Source organism: Camelus ferus, chromosome 10 (genome assembly GCF_009834535.1).
Source record: "Camelus ferus isolate YT-003-E chromosome 10, BCGSAC_Cfer_1.0, whole genome shotgun sequence".
NCBI lineage: Eukaryota > Metazoa > Chordata > Mammalia > Artiodactyla > Camelidae > Camelus > Camelus ferus.
This window is the reverse complement of record NC_045705.1, coordinates 43301761-43324524: the sequence shown is the minus strand read 5'-3', so window position 1 is coordinate 43324524 and position 22764 is coordinate 43301761. Positions and strand designations below refer to the sequence as shown.

Here is a 22764-nt window from a genome sequence, read left to right as displayed (position 1 = left end):
TGTCAGAGTAAGTGGGCTCAGGAGAGGGCTGTGTGGGCTGAGAAAAAGGGTAAGTGGGGTCTAGATCTAATAGGGAATGTAATATAATTGAAAGCTTCCATAAGAAATCTAAATACTGTAATAAAACTCGTGCATTGGAGAAAGTGGGCCTAAAATATTAAATGGTGTGAAATGCAAGGTTACTTCATGACAAGGTTGAGAAAATGACTCTGAGGACATGGCTCAGTGAGCCCCCCAGGTGAGCCAGCTCCAAGTTCTAAATCCATCCAGGCCTGGCTGCTGTTTGGTGCCACCTGGTGGCGATTGTCCTCAGGCCTCAGGACCACACTGAGGATGCTTCCAGCTCCTTGTCTTGGCAGGAATGGGCAGGTTTTTCAGAAATGTCTCGGTGGGATGGTGCCCACTGATGATAGCTGATGATCCCAGATGATCAAGTTAGGAGAATATTGGGCACACGGGACCCATTCTCTCTCCTTTTACTGCTCGCCTTCCATTCTCTTCTCTTTCCTTTCCCTGAAAGATAATCTCTTTTATCCCACCTCTATTTGAGAATCAGGGCTAGACAGAGAATGAGAGGCAATTGCCACTTAGAAATCACATTATATGTGAACTCATGCTGTCAGGGAGTACACCATCCCAGAATTCTACTGTTTGAGAAAGTGATATTGTAGCTTTAATATTTGTACTTACTGCACTTGATTTATTACTGTATTATAATATTGTCTGATTATTTATATATGTATGTACACATATACATACATACATACACATACATACATACATACATACTTGGCTTCTTCAAGGAATATAAACTCCTAAAAGACAGGAATAAATCTTCTGCACCCCAGGTAACAAAAGGGATAAAAAGAAACGAACACTTTTATTCACCTACTCCACATCTCTATTTTAAAGATGAGGATGAATCCAAAACTACACAGCAAGGAAGGAGCAGATCTATGAATTCAGCCCGAAACCATCTGAAAATATGACCATGGAGAAATACTTGCAACAGATATAAACCAGCAAAGACCACTGACGTTCTGCCTCACCAGGTCCCCTGCCCTGAACTCCCGAGCAGGGTGCTGGAATGTAGCTGATGCTCAGCGTTAAGCTGGTGGGTTATAAATGAAAAATGTATTTGGTCAGTTTGGAATAAGAAAGAAAGGGTTAAGGGCACAGATCTGCCTAATCCCAGTAAGCGTTCATGATGATTGGGCACCAAGTTTATTCTCAAGCAGTAAGGCCAGAGTCAGCTACAGTCTGGGGCTTCTGGCAGCCCTGCTGAAGTTGCCACCTGAGCGGTACTTAACGATGCAAATCAGTCAGTCCTTGCCGTTCAGTTAGGTTCTGACTTGTGATTCTGTTTCCTCCATCACCGTTTTACTCAGTGAATTGTAGTCAACACCGCAGGAAAAATGAATGCCTGTGAAATAATGCTTGAATGAAATGGGAAGAGAAGCCCCATGTAGACTTCATGCAATTATTGATTAATAAGGGTATTCTCTTTTTTCCAAAAATTATATGGTCTTTGACTTTTGCAAAGAAATCATTCCTTGGTGAACATGTATGTGTGTGCGTTTGTGGCGGGTAGGTACTGGTGACCAGATATTGGGGGAAAATACTTTGTCAGATTATGAAGACTCAGTTCTCTACTATTCCATTGATAGAAAGACATCTTTTTTCACATTTAACAAATATATATTTATATACAGATTGCAGAGGCTAGAGAAAGGAGGAAGTAAAAACCCAAAATGTAAGAAGTGACAGGTTTTCTCAAAGAGTTGTTTGTGGCTCTGTCCATCAGAGATAATCTTATTGTTAAATAAGCTAAGGAGAGTGGAAAGCATAGATTTAAGAAAATGAAAGTTGCCTGCTATTGATCATGCGCTCTGATTTCTGAGGTCAACAAGTTGCAGGCTTTATCTCAATTAAATAGCACAACACTAGAGCCATCACTGTCACCATTTCAGTCCCATACACTGACACAGGCAATACCTGGTTCCACAACCAGGAAGCAGCAGAGCCAGAGTGCAAGCCGGTTCTGCTTGACTCTAGAGCGTGTGTCTTTGAGTCTGAGCTGTCCTGATTTGGGGTCCCCTGGTGAGTGTGTCAGAATGGGGATGGGACACCCATCCCCGCCCATGGTGCCAGGCAGGTGCCCCAGGACTGGCAGGGATCTATCAGTTATTATCTTAGAAGAAATAAAGACATAAAACTTTACGAATCTTTTTTTGTAGATGATTTCATTGCAAACCTTTGACCTGGCAACAGCATTTGGTTAGTATAGAAAGCAAGGATTAAAAGCAAGACTCTCAGAATCAGTGAAACAGTTTCCATCACTTTGCAGAATATTAAAAATAATACATTGGAGAGAGCACACTTTTTTTGTGAAATTAATAAGTGTAATTAATATGACTAATTTACATGATCGATTACAATATTTACCTTAGGATTTTGTACTTTAACTTTTGTGTGTGTTTGGTATAAAAAGTGCTATCTAGGGGTCACATACTAAAAAAAATTGATACTATTAGAGGTGCACCATCCAAAAAGTTTGGGGATTTTGTTGTCCTTGTGAACATGAGAACAGCCTCTCCTGGCAGGTGTCACAGACTCAGGTGTCTACGCCTGCGGGGCGTGAGCAGCGTGAGCCAGGCACGGGCTGCTCTGGGGTGGGGGGTTCACACACTGTTTAAGGCGGCAGCCGCCGCTCATCGCCTGCCAGGTATTGTCACGTGGAAACGTGGCTCAGCATTGCCAGGTTAGTTATTTTTAGAGATGCTAGGAATCCAAAGTTTGTATGTGAAGTCCCCGGATTCTTAATGCCGGCGTCTGGCTCAGGTGGGACACAGCACTGTTTGTGCGCCAAGCAAAACCACACGACGTGTGTGGGCTGCTCCTGGTCCTCGGCCTGACTGTCTGGGCCGTCCGTTCTAAAGCCACTGGGATAGCTCTGCCACCCGCACCCGCGCAGTTTTCCTTGTGACAGGAAAACCCTGCCTTGGGCATTGGGAAGCTATTTCTTTGAAGGTGTCCAGTCCTGTCCCATTTTGCTGGGAGCTGATTTTCAGCGTGTTTGTTCCTTTGCCGATGTCGTTACTGAGAAGCCAGGAGTCAGGTGGTGAAGGCGGTGCGTGACAGACTCCTCCTTCGAAGACAGCTCTCCTGTCGCTGGAAGGCGGGGTAGGACTGAGGGTAAAGCAACCAAAACATGGTGAAGTGCTCTGGAGGAGGACTTCCTTGGCAGTCTCGTGTGGACACTTCACTTACTTAAAAATTCCTCTTTCCTGTTTGCTTTAAATTCTGCTTTAGACATTTGCACCTTTTTTTTTCTTTTTACAGTACTGACCTTCATGGGGCCTTTGGTATGAACAGTCTGTGGATTTCCATGGCTGCTGTGTTTCTACTTCTTTCTGAAAATCTCAGTCTGTGATACAAGCCTGGGACAAGGATGGGAGGGGACAAATGAGAGTAGTTTAATGGAAATTATTGAAACAGAAAAGACACAAGTGAAAGTTCAACAGATGAAGGGGGAGCCAATAGAAGTGTCGCCAACAAGAATCCATTTGTAACTAATTCTCTCGGAGGGGTGGGGTTGGGGGGGCTTCCTCTTATTTCCTGCCAGTTGCCTCCTTTCCTTTCTTTCCCCAAATGCCTGAATAGTTAGCATGTCAGGCTGCAAAGAGCAGAGACCTAGGAGGTGGAAAACCTCAGTAGGCTTTCTTCACCTTAGCAGTTTCTCATGTTTCATTATGTTTGAATGGAAAATCTGAACCTCCGAGCCCAGTTCCCGCTGGGGGTGTGAGGTTCCAACAAGACCCTGAGTGTGACAGCGCTTCGCCTAGGGTTCCAGGGGGCACCTGCCCTAAGGGGGCCATTGTTGTTGTCAAGCTTGTAAGGTGCAGCGTCTCACATCCAGAAGGCTGTCTTAGGAACTCGGTGATCTGAGTTTGGGTGTGAAGCCAGAGCCCCCCCCCCCCCCCCCGAGCCTGCAGTCAGAGAGTGTGTTCATACCTCCACTGTGGTTCGCCGTAGGCTGGGGAGCAGCCAGTGAAGCTCTCCTGAGCAGAGAGACGAGCTCCCTCCAGACCTGGCTCTGGATGGGTCCCCAGAAATGCTCTAGGTTCTCAGTGGAGTTGAGAGTTTCCCCAGAGAGCCGACTGTTTCCATGTCTGGCTCCCCCAACAGCCTCTGAGGCCCTCGAGGGAAGAGGCCAGGGGTGGTATTTGTGGTTTCACAGAAGAAGGTGGAAGAAAGAGGCAGCATCATCGCACAGTAGAAGCAGCTATATTTGGCATTAGATAGACCTATGCTTGAATCCCAGCTCTTATCATGTGGTTTCACATGACCTTGTGAAGGTGACAGATACTTTCGGTTTTCTTATCTATAAAATGGAAAGAGTAAGTCATACTCCTCGGACTGGAGGCTAAACCACAGTTTCTGGGTACTTAGTGGACATGGAAGAAATGTTCATCCTTTTCCTTCTTTGTATTTCAGCATCTAGCACTGTCTCTGGGTACCTGTTAGATGATAAATGTCTTTATATATACATATGTGTGTGTCTATGTATATATAATTTCAAGTATGTCTAGTAACTTGGCACCACTACTATTTAAACAGCTGCTGAACTGACTCATGCTGTTAGGTGTTTGTCCAACCAGCTAGGAGATCTTAGATAAATCACTTCTTTCACTGGACCTCAGCTTTCTTGTATGTAAGTGGATGGGCATTGGACTTAGACTTTGCAAATCGAGAGCTCAAGTTCAAGGAAAGCGTAGCCCCTGTGTACTGCACAGTGTTGGCCTAACTGGTATTTAGAAATAAAATAATATTAACTTACAGCCAGACTTAGGCAGTGAACCTTCAGCTGGGTGAAGGAATGGTCTTCGCGGGGATTCCGCCATGGCTGGAGCCAAGTCATAGCTGCTTCTCACGGGCGGGACGTGCACTCTCTCCAGTTTACTGAGGCCTGGGCTACATCGCTTCCTTGGATTGCTTGCCTGGATCCTGCAGTCTTTGGAAGGTAGCGTATGGTAGCGTATAAAAATTCCATTCCTCTGTTCTGCTATGAATCGGTGATTTCGAAGCACATGGAATTTAGAAATAGTTAGCTATTAGCAGTATTACAGTGGCTAACCCACACCATTGGAAAGAGCCATTCTTTCTCTATAGACACAGAAAATGGACAGATGACAAATGGCCAGAGGGAGTGACATTATCCACTAATTCATTTCTGGGTGATTTTCACTCCATGGAATCCACTCTATTAAGATTCTGTCTTCTCTAGATACCTGCGTGGTTCCTCAAAGTTGAGTGATTCTTTCTTCAAAGAGAAATGACTCATTCTCTTTGTTTCCACTTGTAGATGCTCAGTCCTGGCTCTGAGCTTTCTGAATCATATATGCTCAGGTTGAGTCATGGGGCCAGCTCTGGCTCTGGTTCTCTGTGAACAGCATCGATCCCACAAAGGATCAGGCCAGAGCTGGTAACAGCTAACTATTTCTAAATCCATGCAGCCAGGATACTGCGGCACTATGGCCAGACCAAGCAGCATAGACGTTCTTGGCAATGTTGCCCCCAGGTCCTTCTGTTTGAGAGTGTGCTTGAATTTTCTCTTCTGAATTTCTTCTCCAGCTCACAAAAGAGAAAAAAAAAAAAAGACTTTTCTTCTCCCACTTTCAAAAACACCAATTACAAAACTTAGTGAATTTGACAAATAAAGGCTGTTTTTCACCCAAAATAACTTTTTCATTATGATGGTTGCTTGTCTGCCATTATACAACATAAAAGAATCTTTTCTTTGTGTGTAATCAGATGGTGACAGAAATATGGTGAAGTTTTCTAAAGGACTGACTGACTTAAACTTTTCATTTTTTATTGGAGCCTGAAGCCTCCGTGTTTTATTTGAAAGTAAAGTATCTTATTTATCATGACTGCATAAATACTTCCCCTATGAATAATGCCAGCTCTCGGAATACTCAGATTAAAGCATGTGGACCTGTCCTGAAAGGAACAGGGTTAGCATCTTGCAGAAGTAAATTACAAACCAACTTGTGTTCCTCTTTTAAGCAAGAAAATAAAGCGTTGTTCAGGATGGCTTCACTACTGTTTTAACCAAGGGTTCTTAAGGCTGTAAAGATACTCAGGATTAGAGGTAACGGCATAAGAGCAAAACGTAAAACATAGTCCTATCAGGCAGGCTTGCAGTTTGGTGAGAGTGACTGTGGCCTATTGAAAGGTGGGCTGGCCTACTGAAGCTCTGAAATCAGAAAAGCAAGTTCAAATCTTGCTCTCCCATGCACTAGCTATATTGCTGTATAGAAGTGATTTGTTCTTTTCAGGCTTGGTTCTCTTACCTATAAAATAGGGATAAAAATATTCTATTTGTTAGCATTGTTTTTGGCTGCAAGTTACAGAAAACTCAAGTGATTGTGACTTAATAATAAAGTCCTTATTTAAATCTCATGACGTAAGTGTGGTGATGTGCAGTTCCGGGGGTGGTCCAGAGGCTGCTGTGGTGTGTCTGTGACTTTACTGGATTTTCTCCTGGGATATCGAGGTGGCTACACCTCCAGCCATCACGCCCTCCATCTAGCTTGCTAAATGGAATGGATATGTCAGGAATTCTGTCATTTCCCCAGGAAAGGCAACCCCATTCTCACTTCCAACTGCAGCAGACTTCCTCTTACCTCTCAGTAGCCAGAACCTGGTCACACGCCTGTATCTGGACAAACCACTGGGAAGGGGGCCAGGGATAGCATTATTATCGTGGACCTGTGGTTCTCAGACTACGTACCTTAGGATGATTCCAGCAAGCTTGTTCACATACAAATTGCTGGAGAATTTCTGACTCAGTATGCTGGAGAAGGACCCGTTCATTTTCATTTCCAGTGTGTTCCCTGCTGGTTAAAGCTGCTGGCTTGAGGATTACTCTTTGAAAACCTCTTGCTTAGATCAAGTGATTCAACCCTTTGGGCTGGCACATGAGCGTCCTTTTTTCTGAGATTAAGGAACCACTACATTTTACGTAGACAAGTCAAAGTTCTTCCACCAGAAGGGAATGGAAGAGGAGGTATGTCAGTCACAGTCTAGCAGGAAAACAAAAACCTCAGCAGGGAGTTCAGTGGAGTTAATTTAATAGAGAAAATTATTTACAGATGTGCTAGAGAGCTTAATGAGCATTTCGGGGAGGTAGGTGTAACCTGGAGATTGGCGTGGCAGGGAGCCCCTGCCTCGGCTCGGACTGGAGAGGCATAGCCATGGTCAGAGAAGGTGCCGAAGGTAGAGAGCGTGTGGGTACGCGTCCTGCTCCTCTCTACACCCCTCCAGCCCCCCCAGTGTCTCCAGTCAACCACACCTGGCTGGAAGTTAATTGTGAGAGAGTCCAAGGAGCACTTCTCTCAGGAGTCAACAGCAGAACGGTAGATACTGAGTTGACAGCAACCAGATGGATGACTGGCCCCAGGAGGCGGGGAGAATGGCTGACAGTGAGCCAACTGCAAATGCTGGCTGGATCCAAGAGTGACAGGAGAATTTAAATACATATTTATAGTAGTTAACACTATGCGTGTTACCAAACAAGGTCTCCATAAATAGTGATGTTGACGACGACAGTGACAATGACGATCATGATGGGATGAAGTGATTCGCAAAGAATTGCTAGGACTCATCACGTCACCCTTAATGGTATGGAGTGTACTCTGCCGTCTTCCCCGAATCCACAGAAGTGGCTTTTATATTTAGTTCATAAAGTGACCTTCATGTCTTTATTGACCTTCTTGATTAACAGTTGATGTGTATATCAAGAACTTGGATCTGATACTAAGAGAAGTGTAGAGAACTGAAGGTCCTCGTTAGACAGAGAAGCATTCCAAAGGGAAGGTGGCTCTGTCCAAAGAAGCATGGGTTCACGAGCCAGACCATTCGTTCATCTTAAACACACTGTCATTGTAACATAAAACCCCGACTGATTTTGAACTCAGTTCTCAGTTCAGAACACTTCAAGAGGAGCGGAGTGTACTTCCTGCTCCAGGGCTGGGCTGATCATCCAGACGTGGCCACAGTAATTACTTCAGGACCCAGCAAGTGAACACAGTAAGACCAATGGAGCTCAAATCCTGGATTTTTGACAATACTGTTGTCAAAGGATCCCTCTTTATCGTGGATTTAGAATGATGTTAGAACAGCTGGGGACACTACATGGAGAGGCTCCGGTTTAGAGTGACGCTGGTATGAGGAAGAGCAGAGTGGCGAGAGAGAGGGGGGGGGGGTCTGAGTCCTGGCGACGATGTTTGATTACCTGGATTCCATAGTCTGGACTTTTCAATTATGTGAGACAGGACGTTTATTTGGGGGTGAGGCTTGTTAAGCGCGGTTAAAGTGTAACCTGAAACTGATGGTCCAAAGTCAAAAGGTGTCTCAGCACCCACTTCCCGGTCAGGTCCTCAGTGCTGCGCCTCTCCCACGTGCCTGCTCCTCGCGCCCACTGCTCCCCATTCTCCTAGAACTGCATTTCACAACACTCCTCGGCCTTTGTCCTTCACTCTTTCTTTGCTTTTGATGTGCAGAATCATGTTTTTGTATTTCCTCTGGTTCTTAGTATTAAAAACTTGCATTTGGCTGTTCTGCCTCAGGTTATGTTAAGAAATATTTCTTCTGTTTTAATAGAGTCTTTGAGGTGCTCTGAGGTTGTCACTAACCCTCCCTCACCTACTCCAGCCCTGTGGGCAGGACCAGATACAGGGTAAAAATCTATCTGCCTGTCTTTTCCTAATTTCTTACAGTGGAAATGTAGATCATTGGTTTTAAACTTTTCTTTTTCCTAATATAAACATTACAGCCATACGTTTGTTTCCAGGCATTGTTGTGGCTGATTCTCACCAATTTTAACCTGTTATATTTTTTTATGATTCAATTCACAATATGTCATATTTTCCTTGTGATTTCTTTTTTAATCCTTGGGCCTTTGCAAGTGGCGTAATTTCCAAGTATGTTTACTTTTCCTAGTTATCTTACTGTTATTTGATTTCTAATTTAATTCTGAGTGGTCAGAGAAAATAGTCTGTAAGATTTCAATCTTTTGAACTTATTTTGAGATTGTTTTATAAATCAGCTTTTTTGGGGGTCAGCGTCTCACATGCACTTGCAAAATAATATGTATACTGCAGTTATTAGGTGTAATTTCAATAAATGTCATGAGTATTGTTTAGATCTTTTATATTTTTGCTGATTTTTTTCTGTCTAGTTATTCTATCAATTAGTAAAATACAGGTGTTAAAAATTCTCTAGATTTGTGTACTTTCCACTTTAGTTCTTTAGCTATGTTTGACATGTTTTGAAGCTTTGATACTAAGAATGTTCAGTATTTAAGATTGTTATATCTTCCTGATGAGCTGATTCCCCTTTTAGGAAATGCCTTTTTTATTTTTGCTAATTTCCCTTATCTTGCAACCTGCTTTTTCCTGATACAAATATAGCTGTTCTAATCTTTACCAATGAAAGCATTTATCAGCTCATCATGTTTAAATATATGCTTTAAATATATTACAATTTTATTTGCCAATTATGCCTTAATTAAGTGGAAAAATAGTAAGTATAGCCATTCCAACTTTCTTAAAATTCATGTGTACAAGTTATATCTTTCCCCATACTTCCATTTTAAATTGCTTGTGCTTTAGTATTTATAGCATGTCCCTGGAAGAAAATATATAATTGGGTCTTGCTTTTTTATCTAATCTGATAAACTTTGCCTTTAGCTGCTTGTTTAATGTGTACACACACACACACACACACACATTTAACACACACACTGATATAGTTGGGTTTGAGTCTGCCATTTTACTATTTCTTTTCTACTTACCTGATTTGCTTCTTTAGATTTTTTATTGTTTTCCTTTGTCCCTTTTTGGGGGTTAATTAAATACTTTTATTCTATTAGGGTTTTTGCTTTGTTTCATTGATTTCAGGAGTTCTAGGCATTACAAGATGCATCTTTGCCGCACCAGTCTACTCTGAGTTACCGTTCTTCTAGGTCAGCACAATTCCATTGTTCACAGAACACTTAGAATTCATATTGTAATACTCGAGTGTGGTTCCATTTTATCCCTCACCTCTCCTTGTTGCTATTGTCATTTGTTACATCTACATACATTCTGGATCCTACCATAGTGTTATAATTTATGATTTAAAGTCATTCACAATTTAAAGGAGTTAAGAGAAGAAAAAAATCCGTATAGTTTATGTTCTCACATATATTTATCTATTATTGCTAATGTGTTTCATTTCTTCCGCTGGATCTGAGATACTACCTGGCTTCTTTCTCCTTCAGCCTTAAGAGCTACCTTCAGTATTTCTTGTAGTGCCAGTCAGCTTGCTAGGATTCTATTTTAGTGGTATCTGAAAATAGTTCCATGTTACCATCATTTTTGAAAAATCATTTGCTTGCATCTAGAATGTTGGCTATATAAACCATTTACACTTAGTGTGGTTATCGATAGGGCTAAAGTCTGTCATCTTGCTGTTTGTTCTCTACTTGTCCCATCTGTTCTTGGTTTCCTTTCTACTTTTTTTATGTCTATTTTTGCAAGATGTGTATTTTATAGGATTGCATTTTATCTTTGTGGTTTCCTTATTAGTTATAAATCTTTATTCCGTTATTTTACTGGTTCCTTTTGTGTCTATAGTACACATCTTTAACTTGCTGTGGGCTACCTTCAGGTGCTGTTGTAGAACCTCACATACAGGAACCTCACAGTAATAGACTTCCATTTCCTCTGTGTTGGTCTTTATGCTGTTGTTACGCATTTAATTTCACATGTTTGCAACCTCCAAACACACTGTTTTTGTACAACCATTCAAAATCATGCAAAGATCTTTAACTAATAAGAAAATAATTAAAAATTTTAATTTTATACTTAAATAAATAAATTTAAAAATAATAAATGAATAGGAAAATAGAGTTGTGTTTATGACACAGACACCATCTCCAGTCCTCTTCCTTCTTCTGCCTGCATCCATGTTTCCATCTACTGTCATTTTCCTTCTGCCGAAGGACTCTTTAAATTTCATGTAGTGCTGGGAGGCTAGTTGTGATTTTTTTCAGCTTTTATGTATCTGAAAGGTCTTCATTTCACTTCATCTTTGAAATTTATTTTTGCTATACATAGAATCCTAAGTTGACAGTTTTTTTTCCCCTCTCTATGCTTTAAAGCTATTACTGCACTGGCTTTTTCATTTGCATTGTTTCACCAAAGAAATCTGCTGACATTCTTGTCTTTGTTCCTCTGTGTGTAACGTCTTTTTTTTCATTTCTCTCTGACTCCTTTAATTTTTTACTTTATCATAGTTTGGAGGGAGTTTGATTATGATGCACTTTCATGTCATTTTCTTCATATCTCTTGCACCTGGGCTTCACTTCTTCTTGGGTCTGTTTGCTTATAATTTTTCAACACCTTTCAATATTTTTGCCTAATATTCAAGTTTGTTGTCCTGTCTTCCTGCTCCTTATTCAGGGACCCCGATTACATATATATTAGACAACTTGATTTTCTACTGTAGTTTGATTCTTTTTTAATTTTTTGTAAGTCTGGTTTTCTTTATATGTTGTTTTGGGTGGTGTCTATTTCTGTGTCTTGAAGTTCACCGATCTTTTCTGCTGCAACATCTAATCTGCCAGTCGCCCCATCCAGGGTATTTCTCATCTCATATATTGTAGTCTTTATCTCTATTAGCTTGATTTGAATATAGATACACACAGACACCTATATATATCATATATGTTATATATTCTGGCTTTCTATGTAATATATAGTTAATATATATAAACCCTCTTCATGTCTAGTTAACTCCTTTAACGTGAATACAGTACGAATACAGTTATAGTAACTTTTAATGTCCTATATTATAACATCTGTGTCAGTTTTGTTTTGATATCAAATGACTTTTTTTCCCTCTTCATTTTGAGTTCAGTTTTGCTGTTTTTAATCATCTTAATAATCCTTGTTTGGATGCCAGTCAAAGCTGACTTTACCTTTTGGATGCTAGATATTTTTGTATTCCTATAAATACTCCTGAGTTTTTCTCTGTGGCGCAATTAAGATAGTTGTCCACCATTATATCCCCTTGGGTCTTGCTTTTAAGATTTTTAGTTGGGGCCAAAGCTGTGTTTAAAATAGGGCTAATTACTCTACACAACTGAGGCAAGACCTTTTAGTGTACTCTATCCAGTCTTATCTAATCACTAATGAGAATTTCCAGTCCAGCTTGTGGGAGGGTGCACTTGTCCCCTCCGTAGGTGAGCACTGAGTACTGTTGCGTCTACTCCACTCTAGTGGCCTTTGTGCCAGCTTAGAGTAGCTTCAGGACACTCATTTTCTGGTCAGCACTCTGCTGAATACTTGAATGTAACCCCCGGCAGGGCTCCCGAGTCCTCTCTGTGCGGCTCTCTCCTCTCCAGGACTGTGCTCTGCAAACTCCGGCTACCTTGCCCTCTCCGTGTCCTTGGCTCCATATCCTTAACCCAGGCAGACCACTGGGATCCTCTTGTCTTCCTCCCCTTGCGCTGTGGCCTCAGCCTCTCTCAAGGTAGCGAACAGGACTCTCCTCCTGTGTTTCCTGTCTCTCAGGAATCATTCTTACTTGCCGAATTTCCAGTATCTTGAAGACTATTTTTTCATACATATTCTTTGTTTTTCCCTTGTTATTTTAGGTGGGAAGGTAATTCCAGTCCCTATGATTCAGTCTTTGTTAAGATTAGAAGTCTACTCATGTTTCAACTCAGTATCTTTTTATTTCAATCCGTGAACATATTTTTGTGGTTTCTTTGGAGTTCTGTCTACTAGATCCAACATCTGGGTAAGAGTGGGGTTGGTTTCTATTACCTGCTTTTTCTCTTTAGCATGGTCACAGTTTCTTGTTTCTTTAGATCTACGCTAATTTTTGTATTGTGTATTGGATGTTATGTTCTTACTTAGTAGAGGCAGACTTTTCCTTTAAAGAGTGTTTGTTTTTGTTTTAGCAGGCAGTTGAATTGGCTAGACTTAAACTCAATTTCCTGCCTCCTCTGTGGTAGCACCTGGCTGAAATCTCCACGCAGCTCTTTGACCTGGATGTCTGCTGCAAGCAATGAGTCAGATCAGCCTTAGGCCTGAAAGGGTGCTTAGCCACAGGCGATGATAAAAGAGAAGGTCCTTCTTCCTTCAAAACAGTCAGGAGGTTGTGTTATAATGTATGTCCACTGGAGTCAAATAGACCTTGGCTTAAATCCTCCTGTGCCACTCTCCAGCTGCTTTACCAGAGGCATATGATTTAAACATCTAAGCCCCCAGTTTCTGTTTAAGGTAGTTCAAATTATATCAGAGGCATTCTGAGGATCAAATGAAGTAGTGAATATAAAGCACGTGTCAGAGGGCCTGACGCAGAGTGAATTATTAATAGGGAGAAGTTCAAAAATTCTATTTGGTAAAGAGAGAAGCTATAGTAAGAAACACAGAATATTCTAAAATAGAATGCATCTAAGTTAGAAAGGGTGGCAGAACCGTGTTAAAGAACACTGTAGGAATTCAGACAATAGAACTGTTCGACACTGTAGGAATTCAGCAGGAAGAAAGAAGACCTTTTGTGTGGGATTAAAATGTGTGCTTGGATTTTAACTGAAAAAACAATCACTTGCAGGATGGGAAGCATGAGATGAAATTGCACACAGAATACGGGGATGCTAAGGCACCCAGGCCAGAGTGTGCCGACGTTTTGTGCTGAAGAATTTTGAGAAATAGAAGCAAATCAGTAAGCAAAGTCAAGCCAGATTATTTATGCTTTGAATGCCTAGTGGGAGGTTTTTACACTAAAGATCATTTGTAATTAGTAGGGAAACGAGATATATTAAAATCACAGAATCATAGATATTTCAGACTGGGAATATGATCTAGTTCAGTGTTTTGTTTTGTTTTTTAAATTATCAATGTGCATAGCAGTGAGACCTTAATAGATTCCTGCAGAAATGCTTAGCTGCTCAGTGGTCAGTCCAGGTGGGTCTGCCTGGAGATTCACCTGGTCTGCCTATGAGAACCTCCGTGGACACCTAGTACTCTGTTGAGCCCTGGTTGAAAATCACTGATGAAGTTTAATCTTTGCCTTTTATAAAAATTAAAGAATTAATATATTGAGTTGGAAAGTGACTTACCCAAGCTTAATTAGCTATCGAATACCAGAACAGCTAGTGTTACTCTAATTTAAATGTTCTGAGTAATTAGTTGGGGAAGAGTCAGCATCCCATCTCCATGAATTGGAGAGGGCAGTGAGGGACAGACCAGCCAGGAGATACTGCTCTCATTCAGTTCTGAGAAGATAGGGGACTGGTGTATGATGTTGGCCAACAGATCTGGAGAATAGATGAAAGCAGATTTTTAAATCATGTCAAAGGAAGAATTTCCAGTGCATCTTCCTTCCCTTCCTCTATCTTTCCTTCATCCAGCAAATAGCCTTTTTGTGCCCATGAAGGTCCAGGTCCTGTTCTGTCCTCATATCACCTGATGGGGCTCACATTCTAGTGAGGAGAAGAAGACAGAAAACAAGTAAGAAACACATGTAAAATATAAAGTCTGTTCAATGGCAATATGTAGAAAGGAGAAAAACATAGTGAGAGAAAGGATAGGGAATATGTGAGCTGGGGTGAGTCGGTATGGGTGTAATTTTAGATGCAGTGGCCAGACAGAGGCTTGCTGAGAAGGTGGCTATTCGAGTAAAGACTTGGAGGTTGAGAAGTTAAGTCATGGAGATATCTGAGAGAGCATTCTAGACAGAGGAACAGCATATGCAGACAACGTATGCCATGCATGGAGCACTGATATGTCTGAGGAGCAGCTGGGAAGTCAGCGTAGGTGTCCTGGCTGGTGTAAGCAAAAGGGACAGTGATGAATTGAGAAAGATGGGAGCAGGCAGAGCATGGGAGGTTTTGTAAGCCAGTAGAAGAACTTTGACCTTTCATTCATTGATTGTCCGGAGTGAGAGCTATTGGGGAAGAAAATGAGATTGATATATAGAAAGGTATGTGGTGTGTAAGGTTTTGGGTAGAATAAGTTGGAAATAAGGAGCCCTCGGAGATTAGCTAATTCACAGATATTAGTAAATGTGTATATGAACTTCTGTTACAGGTCCATTTGTAGAGATGTAGGTCAGAAACCCTCCAGATCATAGAGAATTGAAGTGGGAATAAACAGGTTCTTTCTAGAAGAATTTGGGAATGGTTTGCTTAGAGAATAGTCAAACAGAAAGAAAAACTGTGGAGGTAAAATGTTAAGGGTATAGCCAGAAAGAGGCTGATTCTCCTGTGTCAGGTCAGTAAAGAAAGAGACCTACAAGGGACAGAGAAGAGACGTATCACCAGTGCCACTGACAGCGTTGTTAACAGCAGGCGCCTTTCAGTTTAATGGACCAAAACTAGTCACTGATCAGGACTCGCAAAGAAGAAACAGTAATCACGATGTCTCCATACATTTTGTGTAGCAGTTAATCGACTTCTGGAACTTGTTCCTACCTTACTGGAGCTTCGTTTGTGAGGCAGACAGAGCGTGTAATTTTTGTTATTGCAATTCGGCTAATGAAGAAACTGAGGGGTACAGAGAGGTCCCTTCAGCCTTGTAGCACTCTTCGGCCCATCAGTAGCCGATGAAGACGTCAGCCCCAAGCCCAGATGGCCCTTCCTGTGGGGTGTTAGAGCTGAAAGAGGACTGAAGTGTGCCACAGCACAAGGCTTCACTTCCCACGTAAGGGATGGGAGCCCGTGGCTCGGACTGTCTTGGCCTGGACATGTGGCTCCTCCATGACCAAGTGGGGATTAGACATCAGAGAATGTTAATGACTGCAGACCTAATGAATGGCTGCCTAGCTCTGTGGAGTAGTTTTATATCGATCTCACTCGGTCCTTAAAGCAGCACTGTGAACATGGTAATGTCAGCCTCCTTTAAGACCCAGGGAGCCTGAAGCTGAAAAAAGATAAATAACCTGCTTGAAGTCTTAGAGTTAGGAAGTCACAGAGCAAGATACACACTCAGCTGTATCTGACCACAAAGTCACGTGTTTTTGTCTTCCTTGTGCATTATCTTGACTCTTGGTTTTCAGCATAAAACTACCCCTTTCACTGCCTGCTCAGTCTTGATTGATGCTGAGGTTTTTTCTTGTTTGCCTATTTTTTTGGTTTTGTTTTTGTTTGTAGAGATTGTGTCTGCATGGGGTCTGACCTGAGCACAGTCCTTCCCCTGAAAATGCAAAGGTGTCTATCCAGTTAGGAAATGCTGGCTGGAGCAGTAAAGCAGCCCGGACTGCGTAAGGGCTCGGGAAGAGGGAAGCCTGCCCCCGCGCACACGGAGCCCGGGGCGGGCTCAGGGCTGCGGGAGGGCGCCGCGCTGCTGGTCCTGCAGGCGGCTGGGCAGACAAGGGCTCTGCCGTTTTCAGCTGGTGGCTTCCGAGGTTCTCTGGACATGAGCCCCCAGGGGGTAGGTGGAAGTAGCGTGCAGGGCCATAGAGACATTTCTGCGCGCCGTATTGGCGTGGAGTTCTTGCTAGCTTCAGTCACGTGACCTCACCCATCTGCAAAGGCGGTGTGCAGAGGGCGCCCCCTTGGGAGCCCAGGAAGAAGGCAGGGAAGAGCTGGCCCGTTTCTGCCACGGAGCCTCTCCTTTCCGTGTGTCTTTTTCGTTTCCCTCAAGTACTCCGATGCCTGCTGTGTTCAGTATAATCCCGGCACTCAGCAAATATTAGATAATAGTCAGGGTTGAGTTTACTTTTGGCACTTGGGGGTATTGCTTCCACTTCCTTAAATTCGTGTCACATTTTTGGGGAGGAGAGAATCCAGTTTTTAATGGGGTATACACCACAGAGTCATAGATTCTCTTCCTGAATGTTTCATAATATGACAACTGTCTCAAAATACAAACGAACATTTTTAAAGATCTGAAAATCATCTCTCAGTCCTAACCAGTGTCCTGACTACCAGTTAATACTAATTTTTTTTCAGTCTTCTGTTTTTAGAGCAGTTATACAGAGCCCAAAGTTAATATGCTATACAATAGGAGATACATAATAGATTTTGCTTAAGGGTCTTTTTTGTTCATCAGTCCAATGACGTTTGATTTTATTATCCTAAATCTACAGATAAGAAAACAAAGATTTGGAAAAATCAAAACACTGTATTAGTGTGTCAGTGAGCAGGAATTTGAAGTCATGTTTGTGTCCAAAGCCCATGTTCTCAGCTATGGTCGTATGTTTACATTCCGCTCGCCCTGATAGACTCTTAAGAGTCTGGAATACGGGGGACTGTATCTTTTCATCTCTACCATCGGGGGGCGGGAAATAGAGCTTCATACAAGTGTGCTCAGGAAACTTTTGTTGAATGAACGAAAGCATGCAAAATTTTTCTCATGGCTCAGCCTTGTCACTTTTCAAATCCTTAGAAAAGCTGTAATCAAGCTGCAACCAGAGCCACTACTGCACTGTGAACTTTAACCAGTTAATGGGAAATAAAAGAGTATCTCCTTGAAAATCAACTTTGGGCACAACTTTATTGATTTGGTAGATTTTCAAATAGCAAATATGAGACAGAAGAGATACAATAAAGGAAGAACTTCATTCAATGGAAGAAACTTGAAGAATCCAAAGATTTGTTTGCCAGTGGCTTTTGATAACAAATTCATTGTGTATTCCAAATGGGATTAAGTGTGTTGCTTAGGACACATCCTAGGGAGAAAAAAATAAAATAATACCCGAGGCCCTCATCTGCTTTTCACTGTGAATAAGAAACTCAAGGTACAGGTAGGGTTCTTCACTGAAGGCAACTGTGTGTCTTACTGTTGCCTGTTGTGCAGACTTAAAATCTCTAAAGATTAGACTTAGACGCGAAGCCTTAAACAAAAATGACACGGTGTCTTTTAGAGGTAAACGACATGTAAGGATGAAACTAATCCCAGAATGTTCAGTTTTGTGAATTGACACTGTTTCTCTGTGGTGTGCAAACAGCAGGGTCTCTTGTGCTTTGACTCTCTAGTACAGCACTTTTTTTTTCATTCCTTATGTTCAGTCCATTGTCATTTATTTGTTCATCCTTTCATTCCCACAAACTTCTTTTTTTAACTTAAGTATAGTCAGTTACAATGTGTCAATTTCTGGTGTACAGGACAATGTCCCAGTCATGCATATGCATACGTATGTTCATTTTCATTTTCTTTTTCATTAAAGGTTATTGCAAGATACAGAAGAAATTTGTTTTTAATCTTTTTTTATATATAGTGGCTAACATTTGCAAATCTCAAACTCCTAAATTTATCCCTTCTCACCCCCTTTCTCTCGGTAATCATAAAATTGTTTACTATCCCTGTGAGTCTGTTTCTGTTTTGTAGATGAGTTTATTAGTGTCCTCTTTTTTCTTTCTTTCTTTTTTTATTTTATTTTATTTTTTTAGTTCCACATATGAGTGATCATATGATATGTTTCTTTCTCCTTCTGGCTTATTTCACTTAGAATGATGATCTCCAGGTCCATTCATATTGCTGCAAATGGCATTATTTTATTTTTTTTTTCATTCCCACAAACTTTTATTGAACACCTTCAGATTGCTAGAGACTCATTCATTATCACAAAAAAATGTGAACCTATGATGTCTCTATTGTTGGGAAGTCTGCATTTGAGTGATGGATACAAAAAGGAAATACTGCAAATCTGAGAGAGAAAAGATAAGATAAAATTAAATGGATTTGTGTGTGTAGACTGAGTCACCAGGGAGGGAGGACCTGTATGTCTGGAGAGTTGGGGGTTGAAGGACTGGGTGTGTACTGCGTATCTTTTCTCCTGGATTTAGAGGTCCTGGATTTTAGACATTGTGTTGTCTTTACTTTGGCATCTGCCACAACACAAATATCATCCTTGATGAATATTTTCAGCTCAGCAAATATTTAGAGAATTGAATGAATGTGGTATCTTTGTGTAAATCTTCCCTTCCCCATCCGTAAATGACATGATGTGATAGAAGACTGACAAATGCAGGTTCTAACTAGTTCTGAACCTGGTCTCACCATCTGTTAGCTGAGGGGCCTGGGCTACCGTGTGAATTACTGTGTAGCAGACATTTGGCACTGAGGATACGGGAAGGAATGCTGCAGAATCCGCTCTGAGGAATCCCCCAGCATCTCTTGTTTCCTCTGCCGCATTTCCAGGTCTGAGCTGGATTAAACCAAGATTTAAGCAGAAATCCTAAGATTTGTTATAGGAAGGACAAATTTTTTCTTTTTTCTTTTTTTGGTTTGTCTCTTTCCTTTGGAATGACTGACAACTGTGTGATGCAGCTGGGGTCACTGTGATTTATCAGAATTCCTTGAGACAGGGAGCCGGATTCCATAGTGAACTCACAGAGACCCTGTTCCCAGAGCATCTGTCTTGTCTGTTTGCCTGTAGCAAGTGCTGACCGGGAGAAGCAAATCTCTTAGGACACAGGCAGCCACAACCCATTTATAATTTTTAAAGTCCCCATAGTATTGCAGAAAAGCCTCCACGGATTTTCTGTATTTGGGTTTGTGGTGGTTGCTGTTAATACTACCGTGACTGCAGAAGAAATGGCTGGTTTTCTGAACATGATGAAAACATGAGCACCTCTCAAGTGCAGCCTGCTGCATAGAAAATGAAAATTCTGCCTTCAGATATAGACCTGGCCCACCAAGCAGAAATACACAGCCTTGTTTCCAGGTGCCAATGTAGCGTGAGCCCTGGTTATTCCCAGGATGTCCCTGGAATCTACTGTGGGCGGTGTGGCTCCCAGGCAAGGGATCCACTGAGGCAAAGACCCACTACTTCTCTCATTTTCAGTACAAGCCAGGGATTCCCTTGTGTCTCTGGGGCAACTGGGGATGTACAATTGTCTGGCTGTCTCCACTCCTATAAGAGCCCCCGTGCTACACAGATAACGTCTGTCCTGCTGGATCATGGAAGCTTTCACTGTCTCTTATTTCATTTGGGGAATAAAAAAAAAATCTGTGAATTGAAAAAATATATATTTGCACATCAGTCACCACTCCTGCTCCTTCTAGAAACTGCCCTTTGAATTGAGAGCTGGAGGAATTATTTGTATAATGTATCCTCCAAACTGAGATGGTTTTGAGAGTGAAAAGGACCACAGGTGTAAATGCGACCCGCTCCGCTCCAGGCCAGCCAGGAAATCGGACTGGCTCTTTGAGAAGCTTTTGCTGTTGTGTTTCCTGGTTTCCTGAAACACTCGCTCTGGCTAGGTGGTTATTACCTAAGTATTGTCGCTAATCTAGAATCAGTGGGGTCTGTGGGGATCATGACTGCCGTTCTGGGAGCTTTGGAAATAAATTTCAGAGCCAGAATTTGTGGCTGCTCCATTATAGAGACTTATCTTTCAGGCCCACGTAGAGAAGTTATCTCTGAAATTTCAGTCTTCTATGTCTGTTCCTCTTGGTGACCTGTATCCAGAAATAACCAAACTGACTTCATCACTTAGGGCCAGTCCTTCCCCTCTGTGAGACACGGCCTCAAGTCACATCTCTCTTTCAATTTTTGAAAGTTTTAGTGACCCAAGGTGTGTCCCACTGAATGACATACCTGTAAAATTTTAGAAGTGACAACGTAACTTGTCAAATGTATTTTTGAAGATGTTTAATAAAGGCACTCACAACCTGTCTGCAGTAGCTGAAGGGGGCCTAGAAGCACTGGGTCCTGGGGGCTGATGGCATTTAGAAACCCAAGAGATGCTACATGTCTGAGGACTGTGTGAACTGAATGACACAGTCGGAGAGGAAGAAGACGGCAGTTGGTAGGAAAAGGCCAAGAGGGAGTTGCCCAGAATAAAGAGCTACCCCTTTCCTCTCTGCTTGGCTGGAATGTCATGAGATGAGAGTGGCGGGTTTCAAACCACATCCACAGCCCTGTGCACACTCAGGACTTGTCAAGGTGTCAGAACCACTGGGAGCTGATGGCCCCTGGGTCGACACCTACTCCAGGGCGCTGCTGAACGTGACTCCCAAGTGCGTTTTATCCATTATGTGTGATATCCGAGTATTAGTTAAATTTCTATTCAGATCAGGCTGCCGATGTTAATTTCCAGGAGGACTAGGGGAAGATTCCCAGCTAGCCGTGGCTCTAGTCCAAGAAATAATTCCGCAGAGAGATGCTGTGAGGTGCGCCGACCCTGGCACGACCATGGACAGCTCATCTGTCTGTAGTCACATCACCTTCCTTCAGCTCAGAGGCCAGCCTCTGGGCGACAGAATCCGTGCATGAGCCAGGCACTTGCTGATTCCGAGAAGCCAGATTCTAGAGCAAATAAAGCCTAGAAGACTGCCTTTCATCACAAATGAGCGATGAATGGCGAGCTCTGATTGCCTATCATAAATCAAGTCCTTAAGTGAATCAGCAGTTTTAAAAGAATTAGAACAGTGATTCCTAAACATTAGTTTCACAAGGTATTATCCAAAGAAAAAGCATCCCTCAGCCAAGTCAATTTGGGGAACAGCGCATATTTTGATTCTCCTGTCTAAGTTGTGCAGGGCATGTTAGGATAAGTCTCTGAGACTGAAATCTGAAAAAGAAACATTAGTTTAACACTGTTTAACCTAGAGTTTCAGTAACTTACTGGTTCACGGTTATTTTCAAAGAATGCCAAATAGTATCTGGAATGACTATTTTGGAATCATTGAATCAGAGAAGAGTCATATACACTGAATAACAAAACCGTGCCAAATACCTTCGAGTTAGTTTCTGGTGATTTAGGAACGAAAACAGCCTTTGCAGTTCAGAATGCCTCCACGACCGTCAGCTCTGACTTATCATTCAATCTACAAGAAACATTCCCCCAAATGAAGGTTTCATTTTGCTTAGATTCTGGCGAAAAAAAAAAAAAGGAATTTGGCTCTTCCTATAACTCTCCTTCGAGGTGACTGACCAGTTGTAATTGATATGTTGACATGAGCCTGTTTTAGGTGTTTACTGAAAGGTTCGTGTCAAGAGAAATTAATGTCCTGGTGGGCTTGTGTTTTTCTCTGAGGCAGATGTTGATGAATGTACAGAGGGGCTCGTTGAGTGCCACAACCATTCCCGCTGCGTTAACCTGCCAGGGTGGTACCACTGTGAGTGCAGAAGCGGTTTCCATGACGATGGGACCTACTCACTGTCCGGGGAGTCCTGTGTTGGTAAGCAGCTTTCAGCCATGCCCTCCATCCATCTGGACTTTTGCATGAGGGGCAGCCTGCTTCGCTAGTCTATTCAGCTCCTGGTGTTAAAATGTGACCCCCTCACTTGTTAAACTCATCAGTGTACAAACTTCCTCCCTCTACAACTCAGGGATCAGGCCAGGGATTGTGAGGTGTTGGGTTTTAGAACGATTATACAGAAGCTGGGGCAGTCGGAGGACAAAGCCTGCATCTGTAGGCTGTGGTGTTTAGTTCTTTCTGAAGCAAAGCATGATGGCTTACTGGAATTTCTAACAGTGTAAGATGCAGCTGTGGGAGAAGAGGAAATATTGCTGGACTTAGACGTTCAGTTTAAATCTCAACTCTTGAACTACAAAAGTCAGCGCACTTCTCCGAGCCTTCATCTGTTAATACATTTTTATGTGGCTAATAATACACATGTATTATTAGGTTTAAATTGGATACCATATATTTAAAGGTTATAAACTTGAATTGATGCACAAATAGGATAGAGTCAAATTAACCTTATTATTGTTGCTATTAAAACTGCCATTATCTTTGCAAGGTCTCCTTT

At 42.1% G+C, this 22764-nt stretch overlaps 1 protein-coding gene across 4 annotated transcripts in view; it reads left to right on the top strand.

Annotated features, from left to right (window-relative positions):
- The window catches only part of NELL1 (neural EGFL like 1), a 748929-nt gene that overhangs the window by 661714 nt on the left and 64451 nt on the right, over nucleotides 1-22764 (top strand). For 3 of the 4 annotated variants that reach the window (XM_032488857.1, XM_032488860.1, XM_032488859.1), the window contains one exon: nucleotides 22050-22190. The exons of the other annotated variant lie outside the window; for it this stretch is intronic. In XM_032488857.1, coding sequence (XP_032344748.1) covers nucleotides 22050-22190 — 141 coding nt within the window. The remainder of the gene's footprint in view (nucleotides 1-22049; nucleotides 22191-22764) is intronic. 4 annotated transcript variants of the gene reach the window in all.